Source organism: Ctenopharyngodon idella, chromosome 3, assembly GCF_019924925.1.
Source record: "Ctenopharyngodon idella isolate HZGC_01 chromosome 3, HZGC01, whole genome shotgun sequence".
NCBI classification, from domain to species: domain Eukaryota; kingdom Metazoa; phylum Chordata; class Actinopteri; order Cypriniformes; family Xenocyprididae; genus Ctenopharyngodon; species Ctenopharyngodon idella.
This window is the reverse complement of record NC_067222.1, coordinates 1,575,025-1,590,836: the sequence shown is the minus strand read 5'-3', so window position 1 is coordinate 1,590,836 and position 15,812 is coordinate 1,575,025. Positions and strand designations below refer to the sequence as shown.

The window sequence follows — 15,812 nt, the reverse complement described above, 5'->3', positions numbered from 1 at the left end:
AATTATATAATACTTAAAATAAGGTCAAGTTGTTAATTTACAGATATTGTTTGTAATTTTACAGAGTTTTAAATATAATTTAAAATAACTGAAAACTACTGTAAAAAAGTTATTTTTCGTAAAATTAGTTTTTTTTTTTTTTTTTTTTTTTTTACAGTGTGTACTACCAACATTGTAACAATTAAAGTTGGCTGAAATCAGCGAAGTTCCACTTTAAAGTGAAATCTACACATTCTCTTATTTTACAGACTTCAGAGATCGTTATCAGCTGCTCTCAGACAGCAGCAGAGGAGCTGGAGGAAAATACACTGTCAGTTCTGCTGCTGTAAATCACACTGGAGTTTATGTGTGTGGAGCAAAGAGAGAAAAAACAGCCTATAAAACATTGTACAGCAACAAACAACCACTGTGGGTCACTGGTGAGTTCATGCAGAACTTAAACGATTGGTTAAACTTTTATAAAGAAAATGCTCAAATCTGAAAAATTATAGCTGTAATTGTCTTGTCAGGTGTTTCTCCTCCAGTCTCTCTGATCATCAGTCCCAGCAGAACTCAACACTTCACATCTGTCTCTCTCTCTCTGAGCTGTGAGGACCAGAGTAACTCTGATGGATGGACAGTCAGAAGATACACAGACAGTTGGGGGCTGGAAGATTGTTCATCATCAGTGTCTGGATCACAAACAGGATCTACATGTACAATCAGTTCCACCATCACCTCACACACTGGAGTGTACTGGTGTCAGTCTGAATCTGGAGAGAAATATCATCCTGTTAATATCACTGTACAAAGTGAGTCTGTGTTTCTGTATTTATTCATTTGACTGGCAGTTTACAGTCAATGCAGGAAGCAGGTTGATTTAACAAGAACAGGAAGCATCAATGGGCAAAAAACAAACAAACCAACAAAAAACTTAATGCACAAGCTGTAATAAAAATCTATTTTTTTAAAAAAAATCTATTTTTTATGTTACCATATTGTTCATATAATCTTACTCTTTATTCAATCAGCACATGTTTCCTGTGTTTCTGTAGTTGGTGTGATTCTGGAGAGTCCTGTTCATCCTGTGACTGAAGGAGATACTCTGACTCTACGCTGTTTATATCAGTTTGCAACCCCATCAATCCTCAGAGCTGATTTCTATAAAGATGGATCACTCATCCAGAATCAAACTACAGAGATGATCATCTCTACTGTCTCAAAGTCACATGAGGGTTTCTACTACTGCAAACACCCAGAGAGAGGAGAGTCGCCCAAGAGCTGGATCTCAGTCAGAGGTGAGAGTCAATGAAACTGTGAGCTGATTTATGTCTTCATATGCCCTCGTTCAGATATAGTCCATGATAAAGTGCAGTGATGCAGTTACACTGACAGTATCAGGTGAGTTTGATCATCTCTTCATAAACACACACAAGTTTATCATGTTATTAATGAGAGATTTGCTTCTTCACATTAAGATACTTTTTTTAACCAAAATTGTCTCACATGATCTTCAAACCAAGTCACAAAATTTGCTGGATTTTTGGATTTTTCACCAAATAACACCCTAAAAAGTAGTCATGATGTATCTCAATGATTTTTATTACTGAATTTTATTTATTTATTTATTTGCATTTCACATCTTTAAATACATCTAAACAAGTTGTCAAATAGACGCTATGTTTATAAGTCGCATAATTGAGTTGTAAATAATTTCATTCTCTCCTAAAAACTACATTCTGTGACACAACAACAGTAGTGTTTGTAAAATGATTGTGGGTTTGCTCGTCCATCATGACACTCGCTGTGAGAAATGCTGCAAGCGGAGTGATACAAACAGTGAAACGGTTCCCATGGTGATATCTGGTAGAATATCTGGAAAAGGCTCTCAGCCAATCAGATTCAAGAACCAGAACAAACTGTTGTATAAATAAATATACACTGTTGGGGGTTAAACAAAATATTAATGGTTAAACAAATCAAATAATTTCCTGCCTTTATAACTTATAATTTTAAGGCCTATATATAAAGTATATTTAGGGTTTGCTCTTTTTAAAGACATTAAGCTGTGGTGCTGTTTTCAAAACTTTGAAATAAGAAGTAAATTATGGGGGAAAAAAAGAAAGAAAAAAGAAATAAGAAGTAAACAATTATATAACAAAGTCCACATTTTTGTCCTAAAAATGTATTCCAAATTTCACCATATCCCAAGTAATAAATGGAAAAATATAGATATTTTTTTGTTTTATATTTTCCAAGTAAATACCTCAGTCCAAAATATATTAACTGAATTACATTGTAAAATGAATGATCAACAGTTTCAATATCATTATTACAAATTTGGCAAGTGTTGAATCCACATTAAATCTTAGCTGGATAAATATCATACATCATTTGTAAAATGCTCTTTACATTTAGGTCGAATGGGAAATAAAAGATATTTGCTTCTGAATTCCTTTACTGATTTCCTACTGAGATGTTGAAAACTGTAATCTCTTCTTATATGACCAGGATATCTTTCCTGCACAAGACAATTCCTTATAATCTTATTAGTGTTCACTCCTTACAGTATCACTTATTTTGCCTAAATTATGATCAAATACCTTGGGAATGATGAAATATGTTAAAACCCCTTTTAACATACTAATCATTGGTAAAGTGACACTTAACTTTCATATAATCGTTTTTCTTACAATTGAAATTGAATTGGGTGAAGAAATCACTATAACTCCAGAAACATCCATTCTTATCCATCATGTTCAACAAACACCTCTTTTCCACCAATCCTCCAAAACAAAGATTTTCTTTGAATTATTATGAATATATCTTTGTCGGTCCATTTATCTGATCAGAGATGTCAGGTTTGGTGACAGCACCACCTACTGGTCAGAAACGATACCAATTTATCAACACTATAATCTACTGCAGATGATTTTTAATGTTCATGTAAACTGCTGCAGCTGCACAACACTTTGTTGAACGGTGTGTCTCTTTGACTGCTGGTGTAGATGTTGGTGGTGTGACACTGTGGCTCGAGCTCTAGATTATTAACTCAAAGATTGTGGGTTTCAGTGTTAATTTTGGCAGCCATTTTTGATTTAGTCTTAATCTTCAGACAAAAATGCTCTTTAGTCTTGGTCACATTTTTGTAAATTTTGTCTTTAATATTTTAGTCTAGTTTTAGTCAGTGAAAATTCATCACATTTTTGTCAAGTCTTAGTCATTACTTTTAGTCAAACTACAGTTACCAACATTACTTTTGATAGCTATTCTATATGTAGTCTTTAGACAAAATAGTCATTACAATTTTTCTCTTTAGACCAATTAATTTAAGCTTATGAAAACTTTGAATCAAGGTAACAGGCTGTATTGACACTGCACTCTTAGCAGTAGCACTTGTGCAATTTTACATATCCCTTTTCAGTGGATCTCAAACTTTTTATTGTCATGGTTAGTGTTGTACCCCCTGAGGCATTAACATCTTTCGGTACCCCCTCTTTCACTTTCCATTAAAGGACAATATTTGCCCTCTTAAATCGATTTTTCCAGTGCATTTTTTTTTTTTTTTTACCTTTATAAATACCTTTATAAAGTAAATAATGCTTTAAAAAAAAAAGTTCAATAAATACAATGATGATAAAAACATTAAATATTAAATTGAAACCGCCAGTAGGTGGCAGTAAGTCACTGTCTTTATGAGTGAATCATCGAGTCCTTCATTCTTTCAGTATCAAAGCAAGTGGCTGTATTTATGAATAGGTCATTGAATCATTGACGATTCATTCACGAAACACAGCTTGTCACAAATTAAGATATTTTTGATGAAATCTGATGGCTCAGTGAGGACTCTATTGAGAGCAAAGCCACAGAACCTCTCAAGATCTAGAAAGGTACAAAAAAAACATATTTGAGTCAGGACCACTTAAGTCAAAAAATTACCAGAGACAAACTTTTTAGTCAATTTTTTATTGGCATATTTTGCTGAAGTTACATTTGGTGGTATGGCTCTGTTCTAAATTCCCCGTCCTTTTCATGAGCTCCATGAAAGCTAAGACCGGGAACAGCAGCAGCTTCTGGGGACAACCTCCCATTTTTTTAACTGGGAGAGCAGCACAAAATTCCCCCCCAAACAGACCATACCAGGTGATCCTCCCTGGCTCTTCCTGCTAAATTGAAGAGCCAGCAGAGAAACCAAAATGAGCGTTTCAGAAAGCTAATCTTACTGAATTTAAGAGCCAATCGATCTATGTGAAGCTAGCAAGAGGAATGTAGCAATTTTTTTTTTTTTTTAATTTTGCGTCAAAAGCATTTTGAGAAGCAAGTACATTTAAGCACTAGTCGCATGCGTGAGTGCTTTTCCCAAAGCGCACGTGAGAATTTGAAATCAAAAGCAGCCTTCCGTCAGTGAATTTCATATTTTTATATATAAGCCCACATCAATCCAAACAACATAAATGATGCCTTCGTAGAGCATTTGGGTGAGACCACAAACAGCAAGTGTAAACATCAAGCAAAGCACGCGTTTCTCACAACTCTCTCATACCCTGTGCAATGAATCCCGTGAATGTAATTTGCTTCAGCTTTTCCGAACTTCACGCTCAACTTCAAAGAAACTAATTGAAAACGCTCGCTCTGCTCTTGCCAGTGGACACGCACCAAAAGCACACGCAGCGTCATCACGCATCTGCGGTCAAATTTACAGTATTTAAATGTAAATAGGCCCAACAGCTATTGAAGCCATAATATTTATTTTCAAGCCATGGATCAGGGAGCAGCACTCATTGCTTTTCTCAAGGATGGCTCGAGCATCGGCCGGAGGTAACGTTCATAAGCAGCTGAAGACCATCACCCCATGGCCTTCAATGTAGAGACCGGAGTGGAGGAAGCTGCGGTTGTAGCAGCACATGGCACAGTGAATGAAGGAAGCTCTGGGGAAGCTCGTAGCATTGCAGAGAGGGCGTAGATGGGAGGCAAACCAGGCCCTGGACATGGGCTTTCCCTCCTCCGTGGCAAATAATGTGTCCTGCTGACCAGCTTGTGGACGGCTCCTCAGGTAGCCCAACATAGATGACAGAGGATAAAAGCAGAGTTAGATTCAGAGATACAAATGACTATTCCTTTCTGGTTCCTATCAGTTTTAGAGTGCTTTAGAAATATGAAGTGGTGCGAATAATTTGATACATCAGAAATTGTGAGGTCATGTGACAGATTAAAATAATTTGTGCGTGTGGAAAACTCGCCACCTCTGAGAAAACCATGAGCAAAAGGGAAAAGCTGATCATGAGGTTTGAGGTTTCCCTCTTTAAAGCCCGAAACAAATAGATGGATTTTCTAGTACGCTGATGGTGGATGGATCCAGGCAGCGCAGGTGACCATACTTTTGGTTGAAGGCAGTGCAGCTATGGAGAAAGTGGCACAGAAGAACTGAAGTGAGGCCAAGCAGTCATACATTTTATAAATGTAGATTTGGCTATAGATGACTACGCATGTAGTGAGCTGCAGAGTGCAAATATATTGAAGGGTCATATCTAGTCTAGTACAGTCTGGGCATATACAATTTCATAACTATGTTTTCATGTTAACACTGTTTTGACACAATCTGTATGGTAAAACATCGGAAGTCTGAATAAATATTAACCCTTATGTTCTGTTAAACAAACAAAAATAAATGCATTTCCCTTTTATGCGCGGCTCACGAAGCGCCAATTTTCAAAATTTTAAACCAGCTGTCCTGATCTACCGATACTGCATGACGTTCGAAGCTTCAAAACGTCAATCAATCAATCACGTATTGACAGCGTGTGATCAAAGTCCCTATATCTATAGTCTTTGGTGTGATACAATGTGCTTTGAAAACTGCGTCAGAGCTTCGGAGTCCCGGTATAACCATACCATCACTACGGTCCATATGCAACGAATCTTCTATTTCTGTTTTAAAGCAAAAACACCGCGTTTGAGCAGCAGTGACTGTGACTGATCTAGTGAACACCTGATGACTGCAAACGAAACACCCTCCAGAGCCAAAGAACCAGTAAAAACGTTTGCCAAAATGATATGATTACAGCATCAACTGTGCTCTTGCTTCGTTGAGAATACCTGGAACTACTTCGGCAGTGGCGGTTCTACATTGAATTACACCCTGGGCGAGATCCAATTCACAAAGTTATATTTTATTATAACAACATAAGTGAAAGAGAAAATTATATTTCTCAATTGCACAAATCCTTCATTAGAACATTTGAAAAACGCACAATAACTTTTTGGGTTTCAGGATTTTTTTTTTAACCAAAATTTGTATAAAGATGATTCTCAACTATGTTATGAAAGATATAATGGAATGAATTGATACACCATTTTACTTTATGCAATATGTGGTTAAAATGGCCATAAATTAATATTCCCATTCAATGCAATGTACACTGTATCTAATTTGCATATTAATGTGTTCTTGGCGCAACATTTAATGAAAAAAGATGTAATAATTGGAGTAATAATTGGCAACATTTTAATAATAATATCTAATATTTCATAGGAATATTGATGTATAATTTATTTCCATATTCACTTGTTGTGTCTCCCAAAATGCCTGATAAACATGCTTTAGTTTGAGGAAGCTTGTGGTGGTGACGTTGATCTGCGACCATGGTGTGCTGTAGTCCGTTTATAGCCTACTGTTAGCTTTTTATATCTGATGACTTTATTTAGGCTTCAAAATGTATAAATATTGTGTTAACTTGTAAAGATTATCTTGATAAACAAAACGTGTAAGTGTCATAACCCTTTGTTAAACACAGAGCTTATTTTTTGCAATTTTCCAAAAGTCTATGGGAAAAATGCATTGGCTTTCGATGGAGGGAACCAGTGCGCCACTAACTTCCGGGTCGGCCTACAAAAACACGTCATCCCTGAGGTACTCTGTTGAGTCCATAGAAATCAGATCAGCTGATATGGGTGGGGTTGGAATTTGTGAATCAGTTGATAGCAGAGCTTGACTACGAGGCCTGCCTCAACTAACGCAGAATGCTTGATTTAAAACAGTTCATGTGACTACAGTGGTTTACCTTAATATTATAAAGCGATGAGAATACTTTGTGTGCCAAAAAAACTAAATAATACTTTTCAACAATATCCAGTGATGGCCGATTTCAAAACACTGCTTTGAATCTTTTGTTTCCATTCAGTTGTTCGGATTACATATCAAACTGCCAAACTGCTGAAATCACGTAACTTTGGCGCTCCGAATCACTGATTCGAAACAAAAGATTTGAAGCAGTGTTTTGAAATCGCCCATCATTAGACATAAAATTAAGGTAGAACCACTGAACTCACATGAACTGTTTTAAATATGTTTTGAGTACCTTTCTGGATCTTGAGAAGTTCGGTGTCATTGCTGGCAATAGAGGCCTCACTGAGACATCAGATTTCATCAAAAATATCTTAATTTGTGTTCCGAAGATGAACGAAGGTCTTACAGGTGTAGAACGACATGAGGGTGAGTAATAAATGGCAATGGCAATTTATTTATATAGCACAATTAAATACAACCTACATTGTCCAATGTGCTTTACAATTACTAAAAACACAGAAAACACAGAAAGTAAAAAAACAAAAAATTATTAAGCAATAAAACACATACACAAAGAATTGTAGAAAAATACCATAAAATAGACTAAAATTAGTGCTTCATCGTTATGACAATAAAATACAATGTAAGGGTGCTTCAACATGTATTATATGCTTTTTCAAACAAATATGTTTTTAACTTAGATTTAAAAACAGATAAAGATGAAGCCAGTCTAATCGAAATGGGCAAGTCATTCCAGAGTCTAGGGCCAACTACGGAAAAAAAGGTCCCCCCTACATTTTAACCTTGATTTAGGGATAGACGAGTCTCTGATTAGATGACCGAAGTGATCTTGTTGGATGGTGCTCAGTCAAAAGTGTGGAAAGGTAAGGTGGAGCCATAAATGACATAATTTTCATTTTTGGGTGAACTAACCCTTTAACATTGAGCAGATGACAGTCTGTTGATCGCGTGAATGCAGTGATCTTGTCATTGCAACACAATTTCACACTCTCACGAAATGCTTTTACCGTAACTAACAATGCAAACATGATGTAAATACAGTAAGAGAATTATGTAGTGTAAGAGTGTAATATAAAATTTTGGCAAGTGTCCAGATAAACTCGCGCTGCGTGATTGACCGCTTCAGCCATTATAAAGAGAGCGTTCTTTGAAGTATAAATACTAGTATTAGGCAAAAGTTTTTGGGCAAAGCCAGTCTCCTATTGTGATTTGTTCTCAAAACAGCCGCTGGTAAAATGTACAGTACAAACATATGAGTCAGCACTGACGTGACTAGGACGTTTGTTAAAAATAAACTGAATCCATTTTTCTCTGACATCAGGATCCTTCGGCAGTTTATGCAAAGATGTTTCTCCACAGCCAGGAACAACACAACATCTGCATGGCATCGCAATCTTGTTATTATCACACAGCTTTAGATCCACTCGCTTCTCATGGACTGAACATCAGTGGAAAGGGACAACGATGCGATGATGGTGATGGCCCTGTCCCAAATGGCACCCTAAACCCTCACGGTCTTCCTCTGAGTCCGCACTTCAACGACGTAATGCCGCTTTGACTGCCGGGTAAAGTCCTCTGCGTAGCTCGCAGTCTTGCGGGCTCAGCTGAAGTGCGCATCGAGGGCGCATAGCATCCGCAAAGGGGGCGCTCACGAACACCCTTCTTTAAGCTTAAATAAGGAATGGGACACCCTACGGTCTTGTGGACTTAAGGGATTTAATGCAGCGGCCATTGAAAGTCCACAAGACCGAAAGTGCACATGAAGTGTGCCATTTGGGATAGGGCCGATGTAAAAGTAGGCGTTGTTGTCTTGCTCCAGAGGCAGTCGTATGCAAGTGTACCCCTGTGACATCACATGACACCTCTGTTCCAAACAAAGCTTTTTTTACAGCTTGATTATATAAATGCTTTTTTATTGATGACGAGGACATTTTCAAGTTATGGAACTTGCAGGATGTAATAATCATACAAAGACCTCTTATATGCCAAAAGACCAAGGAAAATGTGATTTTTTTTTTTTTTTTTTTCATGTCATGAACCCTAAAAAAAAATTAATTAATTTACCAGTGAGAGAATGAGATTTGTTGAAAACATTTCAGAACATTTCCCAAATTCCCAATAATTTTATATTGACAGATATTCCCAAACCGACTCTGACTGTTGAGTATTTTTAATTGTGATTTGTTGTTGTTCTACAGAAAGACCAAAACCCAAAGTGATCATTAAACCTGATCAACATGTATTCAGTGGAGAGACAGTCACTCTCAGATGTGACATTGATGTTGAAGGAGTCACTAGATGGCGGTTCAACTGGTATAAAGAAGGTTCAACCAGTGTTTTCAGTGAACTACAGGAACACACATTCAGGTCTGTTAATGAGTCTGATGCAGGTAAATACTCCTGTAATGGATCAGACACTGAAGGATCACGCAGATCAAACATCAGTGATGAAGTTACACTGACAGTATCAGGTGAGTTTGAAAGTATACTTTCTTATTTTTAGTTTAAAATAGGTATACTAATAGCACACTTGAATAAACTTATTTTCCATAAGGGATTGCATGTTTCCTGTGTTTCTGTAGTTGGTGTGATTCTGGAGAGTCCTGTTCATCCTGTGACTGAAGGAGATACTCTGACTCTACGCTGTTTAAATAAGTCTGCAACCCCATCAATCGTCAGAGCTGATTTCTATAAAGATGGATCACTCATCCAGAGTCAAACTACAGAGATGATCATCTCTACTGTCTCAAAGTCACATGAGGGTTTCTACTACTGCAAACACCCAGAGAGAGGAGAGTCGCCCAAGAGCTGGATCTCAGTCAGAGGTGAGAGTAAAAACTATAAACACGGTTTAAATGTTCCTGTACAATTTACAGCAATAATCTAAATGTAAAAATACTTGTATCTCTGTATCCCCAGCATCAGGATCTGATGGTCTGATAATTGGAGTGACTGCAGGACTGACAGCTGTATTTTTGATCATTGTCTTCTTGGTCCTGCTGTGGCGCTTCAGAAACAACAAAGGTTTATCATCTCACATTAAAATTCAGTGACACATTTTCAGACACTAGCTCTGTTTCTAAACCTTTTGAGCTGCCATCTTACATCAGTCTAAGCTGGTCTTCTGGACTTAGCTGGTCTAAAGCTGGTATGTTTGCTAGTTGTTTTTGGGCAGTTTTCAGCTGGTCAGGCTGGGAGACCATCTTAAATTAGGCTTGTTACTTCAATTCTGAAAAGTATTGATAAAAATATTTATATCATCTACAACCCCATTACCAGAAAAGCAGGGACATTTTGTAAAATGCAATAAGATCAAAAATCTAAGGTTTGTTAATTCTCTTGAACCTTTATTTAACTGACAAAAGTACAAAGAAAAGATTTTCAATGTGTTCACTGGCCAACTTAAGTGTATTTTGAAAATATAAACAAATTTTGATTTTGATGGCATAAACACTGTAAAAAGGTAGTTTCTTTAACTTAACTCTTTGAATTATCCTTTTACATTGACTCAGAATTGACTTAGAATTTTAAGTATTTTCAACTTGACAAATGTATTTGAACTTGTAAAGTTTAGTTGGAATAATTTCATGAAAGTAAAGTGAACTTACTTTTTTAAGTTTTCACTACCACAGCTCATGTTCATTTAACCTAATTTGACTTATTTTCTTAGCTGACCCTAATAAATAATTCTTTTATTTCAATTGTAAATAATTCTTTTATTTCAAATGTTTCAGCCATGTTTCGGCTGAGAACTTTTTCATTCACATTTAAATTCATTTCTACCTCAAATAATAACTGATCTGATGTCAGCCACTGAAACATCAACTGCAAACAATTAAATTAAATCTCTCAAGATCTCAGCAGAGGATGATTAAACAAGTATTTTGGTGAACAGCATTTCCTTTAGTCCAAAAACAACTTATGAAAGAAATAAAGTCAAACTGGTCTGTAATAAGTGAAGATGATAAAGCTGTTTTTGGAGTTGTTTAATCATCTTCTGCTCAGATCTTGAGAAATTTAATTTAATTGCAGTTGATGTTTCAGTGGCTGAAATCAGATCAGTTATTATTCACAGTAAATGAATTTAAATGGGAATAAAGTTCTCAACCGAAACATGGCTGAAACATTTGAAATAAAATTTCCAATTGACATGAAAGAAAAAGTAAAAAAAAAAATATTTATTTTGTTGAATTAATAAAATAAGCTAAATTTACATGAACATGAACTTTGGTATTGAAAACTGTAAGTTCAAATAACTAAATTTGTCAAGTTGAAAATACTTAATATTTTAAGTAATTAAAACTTAAATATGTCAGTGAAAATTAGTACCTCTAAAAGTTAAGTTGAGTGAACAAAAAACATATTTTACAGTTAACGTTTGTAATGAAAACTTCAAGTAAGTTCACCTTACCTTCATAAAGTTAATCCAAGTAAACTTTATAAGTTCAAACAACATTAAATGTCAAATTGAACATACTTAATATTCTAATTAAATACAACTTAACTGAGTCAGTGCAAAAAAAACAAAAACAAAAAAACAATACATTCACTCAACTTTTTTTTACAGTGTAGTTGTTTGATATAGTGCATATGTACTGTAAAGCACTGCAAATTAGTCATTTATCAGGTTTTATTTGCTGTCTGAAGACAGCAGGCAGTGAGGCAGATTAATGTAAACATAATGTGATAAATAAATAAAAACATGTCATTAAACAGTTTGTCATTCTCAAACATGAAAGAGATGAAAAGTCAGTTTTCCTCAAAACATTGACCCAGTTTGTGTTTGACTAGGTGGAAGATCTGAGTCTCCCTCTGCTGTCAGTCAACAGCAGAACATCAGTCAGACATCAGAGCAGAACCAGAGTGAAGCCGGATACAACACACCGCTGTCTGGTCAGACTTTATTCATTACCATTAATAAATACCCATAAATCTTTACAAGCTGAAATGAAAGACACTTAGAAATAACTTTTAACTAACAGGACAGAAATTATATTTCACTCTTTTAAAGTTTAACAAGATATTTGTCTGACATACTGTATATATTTCAGCTAGATGTCATTTGGTTTTATTTGATCAAAAATACACAACAAAATATTTTTTTTTCTGTAATTTAGAATGTTAATTGCACATGAAATATTATGTCTAGTGATTTATTTTTTAAGTTTATGTAAACATGAAATCAATATTTTTCTGTGGGATTGAATTTATAAGATGGATGATAAAAATATTTTAAAATTGTATTTAAAAATATAATTGGAAATTAATTAATGTATTAATTTATTACAGGAACTGCACATGTCTATGACTCAGTTGCTATTAATAAAGACATAAGCACAGGTAATATTGATGTCATTTACAGTATTTTATGTCATTATGAGTTCAGTAGTTCTTCTCTAAAGAAACTGGAAATCAAATCCATCGTTTTTTGTGTCACTGTGATTTTTGCAAAGGAAATCAAGTTCAACCAAGTGTCTTATTTCTTTCTCTGTTGTTCATTGTAGACGGTGTAAGTGAGATCACATATGCTGAGGTTGAACTCAAATCTACAAACAAACAGAAGAAAGAGAAAGAAAACAAAGGTAAACCGACACAAAAGTCTCTGCTCTTTTTTAGCATGTTATAATGTTATATTTCATATCACTGTTGGACGTACAGTAAGCACTAGAGATATGAACTGTTGGCTTCTTCTAGACAAAAACACTGAGAGTTGTGACGTCCTGTACTCTAAACTGAAGCTGGAAACAGATCAAGGTGAGTGTCAAACTAAAAACATCAATCACAATTCACAAGAAATCAGTGCATTTTGAATTTTTTTGATATATTTTCAGGTGCTGGATCTAGTGATGCGACGTATGCTCAGGTTATATAAATACCCGGAGGAGAAACTTCAATCCCAGGATGCTGATGAGTTTACTGAAGGATCACTTGAAGGCAATAGATTTACCAGAACTGACTGTAATATTAGTAAGCCTTCATGTGCTTCAGATACAACCCCAATTCCAGAAAAGTTGGAATCTGTGATTTGTTGATTCTCTTTAACATTTATTTAACTGACAGTTGGGACAGAAGCATGTTTACCACTGTGTCACATCACCTTTCCTTTCAATTACAATTTTTAATCATTTGCGAAATGAGAATACTAATTATTCCAATTTTGCAAGTGGATTTTTTACTCAATCTCACCTGATACAAGTCAGCTGCTCAACAGTCTGTGGTCATCTTTGTCTGATTCTCCTTTTCATGATGGACCATTTTCAATAAGAGACAGATCTGGACTGCAGTCAGTCAGACACATCCACTGTACGGTGTAGAGTGTCTAGAAACCACTCTGATGAACAGAATGAGTTCTGGCTTTGTCGTGCTTCCCAGGAAAGATGTCATATTGATGGCAGTTTATGTCTCTGTACAATCCAAATATATGCGTCCACGTCAATGATTCCTTCACACAAATGCAAGTCACACCTATATCATGACAGATGCTCCCTTTCGTCTTTGGGACTGAGAACTCAATGTCTGTTTTTTTTCCAAAAACAAGCTGAAACATGGACTCTGACCACAGCACACATTTCCACTGTCTTTTGGATCATCTGAGATGAGCTTGGGCCAGAGAACTCTGTGGCATGAAACTCTGTTTCTCATGCAGTGCCATCTGAGGGTTTGAAGGTCACACACATTTAACAGAGGTGTCCTACCTTGCCCTATACAGACTGAGATTTCTCTTGATTCCCTGAATCTTTTTACAATATTATGTATGGTAGATGGTGAAAGACAAATTATTTGCAATCTTGCATTGAGAAATGTGATTTTTGAATTGTCCGACAATTCTCTCATGATATTTGGCACAAAGTGGTGAGCCATGAACCATCTTTTCTTGCAAAGACTGAGAAGCTCTTTTACACCCAAACATTATACCCTCACTTATTACCAATTCATCTGCTGATTGTGGACTGTTAAAAAAAAAAACAGTGTAACTTGATTATAATCTTTTCACTTTTATTTTGCCTCTGTACTAACTTTTTTGGAGTGTGTTGCAGCCATCAAAATCAAAATTTGTTTATATTTACAAAATACAATTATATTGGTCAGTGAAAACATCAGAAATCTTTTCTTTGTACTTTTGTCAGTTAAAAAAAGATTCAAGGGAATTAACAAATCACAGATTATGGTTTTTATTGCATTTTACAAAATGTCCTATCTTTTCTGGTATTGGGGTTGTACAATGTTAATCTCTGAAAAGCAATGAGAAGATTATTCATTAGAAAAAAGTCAACGTATTGGTTAATACCAGCAGCAGCAGCTGATCATTTGACAACTGAGGGAACAGAATATTCAGTGAAAGACTATTTCTGTTCAGACTGTTGAGTAAGTGACCAAGTTTCCTTTTTTCTTTTCTGTCTTCTTGGTTTAAATGTATTTCTATAGGTTCATATGATCATGGACACATCAGGTCCAGAAAAGTTTTCTTTAAATGTATATGTACATAGCCTAGTGAAACTACTTTTTTTTTTTTTTTAAATATTCCATTGTCTAGAAATCTAGAAATAGCTCTTCATGCATGCAGTCTTAAAAAACCTTATACAGTAATCACAAACAAATGAGGAAAAAAACAACAACATCGAAATACATTAGTCACAAGGTTATATAGCTTGCTTGTTTGTCTTGTGCTATTTATGTTCTTTTTTGTTTTTGTTTATTTGAGTGTATCAGAAATTTTTTCTCAGTATTATATACACTGCTGTTCAAAAGCTTGGGGTAAGATTCTTATATATGTATATATAATCAGGGGCATTTCCTCCAAGGAGGCAAGGGAGGCAGTGCCTCCTCAAAAAAAATAGGATGAGAAAATAATCCATATTACATATAAAACAACACAAATATTACAAATTACGACATTAAAAAGAGTGCAAGTCACTCGTATTTCTTAAGGAACACTGCCCAACAGCGACACCCGCAGGTAAAGTTACAGCAGGAGTCATGCCTCCCTTTGCTCTCATAGAAAACCATAGAAAATCATCAGACCCCGGCATGCGGTGGGTTTTGTGGGGGTAATTGAGAATGAATGGGGGAAAGTCACGTGAGAGGAGGCAATGTCTCCATTTCGCTGTGATTGGATGTAATTGGTTATGATTGGATACGATTGGTTTGTGCGATAAATCCCGCCTCTTGTTTATGTGCACGTTCCGCGCGTCAGTTTGAATGAACAAATAATGGCGTCAATGGGAAGACTAATTGAAAAGTAAGTAAACAGATCACCCAGTTAGATATCACCGCTTTATGTCACGTCAAAATACAAATTTGAAATGGACTGAGAATATGATTTTTAGTGCAATCAGCTGGTGAAATTAAAAATACATCTTCGTGTCTGTGACAGACGGTGTTTACGGAGCATGACTGGTGATCCGAAATAGACTAAGTTGACTATTAAAAAGAAAAACATCAATACACAAATAAAATATATTGTTTAAATTGTTACAGCCTTTAGTTATTATTTTGGAATTAATGTAGAAATGCTTAAAACACTAACTTGATGAGATTGTTTTGGTTTTGATAAATAGAACATTTATTACAATACATTGTTAATGTAAAATTACAAAATAAAATTGTATTTGGTTTCTTTTTTTCTTTTTTGATGTAATGTAAAGTAATGTTCATTTAACAAGGAAGATGTGTCAACGTTAAGAGTAATGCACATGAATTTACATTTGATTCATAAATAAATAAAAAATGCCTCCTCATTTCAGAA

General features: G+C 35.4%; 1 protein-coding gene across 1 annotated transcript in view; it reads left to right on the top strand.

Moving 5' to 3' along the window:
- LOC127509475 (Fc receptor-like protein 5) overlaps positions 1-15,812 on the top strand; it is a 102,109-nt gene extending 86,297 nt beyond the window's left edge. The window contains exons 12-22 of the mRNA XM_051888266.1: positions 249-419; positions 510-791; positions 1,035-1,277; positions 9,265-9,537; positions 9,649-9,891; positions 9,986-10,090; positions 11,858-11,959; positions 12,356-12,406; positions 12,571-12,648; positions 12,761-12,820; positions 12,898-15,812. Coding sequence (XP_051744226.1) covers positions 249-419; positions 510-791; positions 1,035-1,277; positions 9,265-9,537; positions 9,649-9,891; positions 9,986-10,090; positions 11,858-11,959; positions 12,356-12,406; positions 12,571-12,648; positions 12,761-12,820; positions 12,898-12,938 — 1,649 coding nt within the window. The 3' untranslated portion in view covers positions 12,939-15,812. The remainder of the gene's footprint in view (positions 1-248; positions 420-509; positions 792-1,034; positions 1,278-9,264; positions 9,538-9,648; positions 9,892-9,985; positions 10,091-11,857; positions 11,960-12,355; positions 12,407-12,570; positions 12,649-12,760; positions 12,821-12,897) is intronic.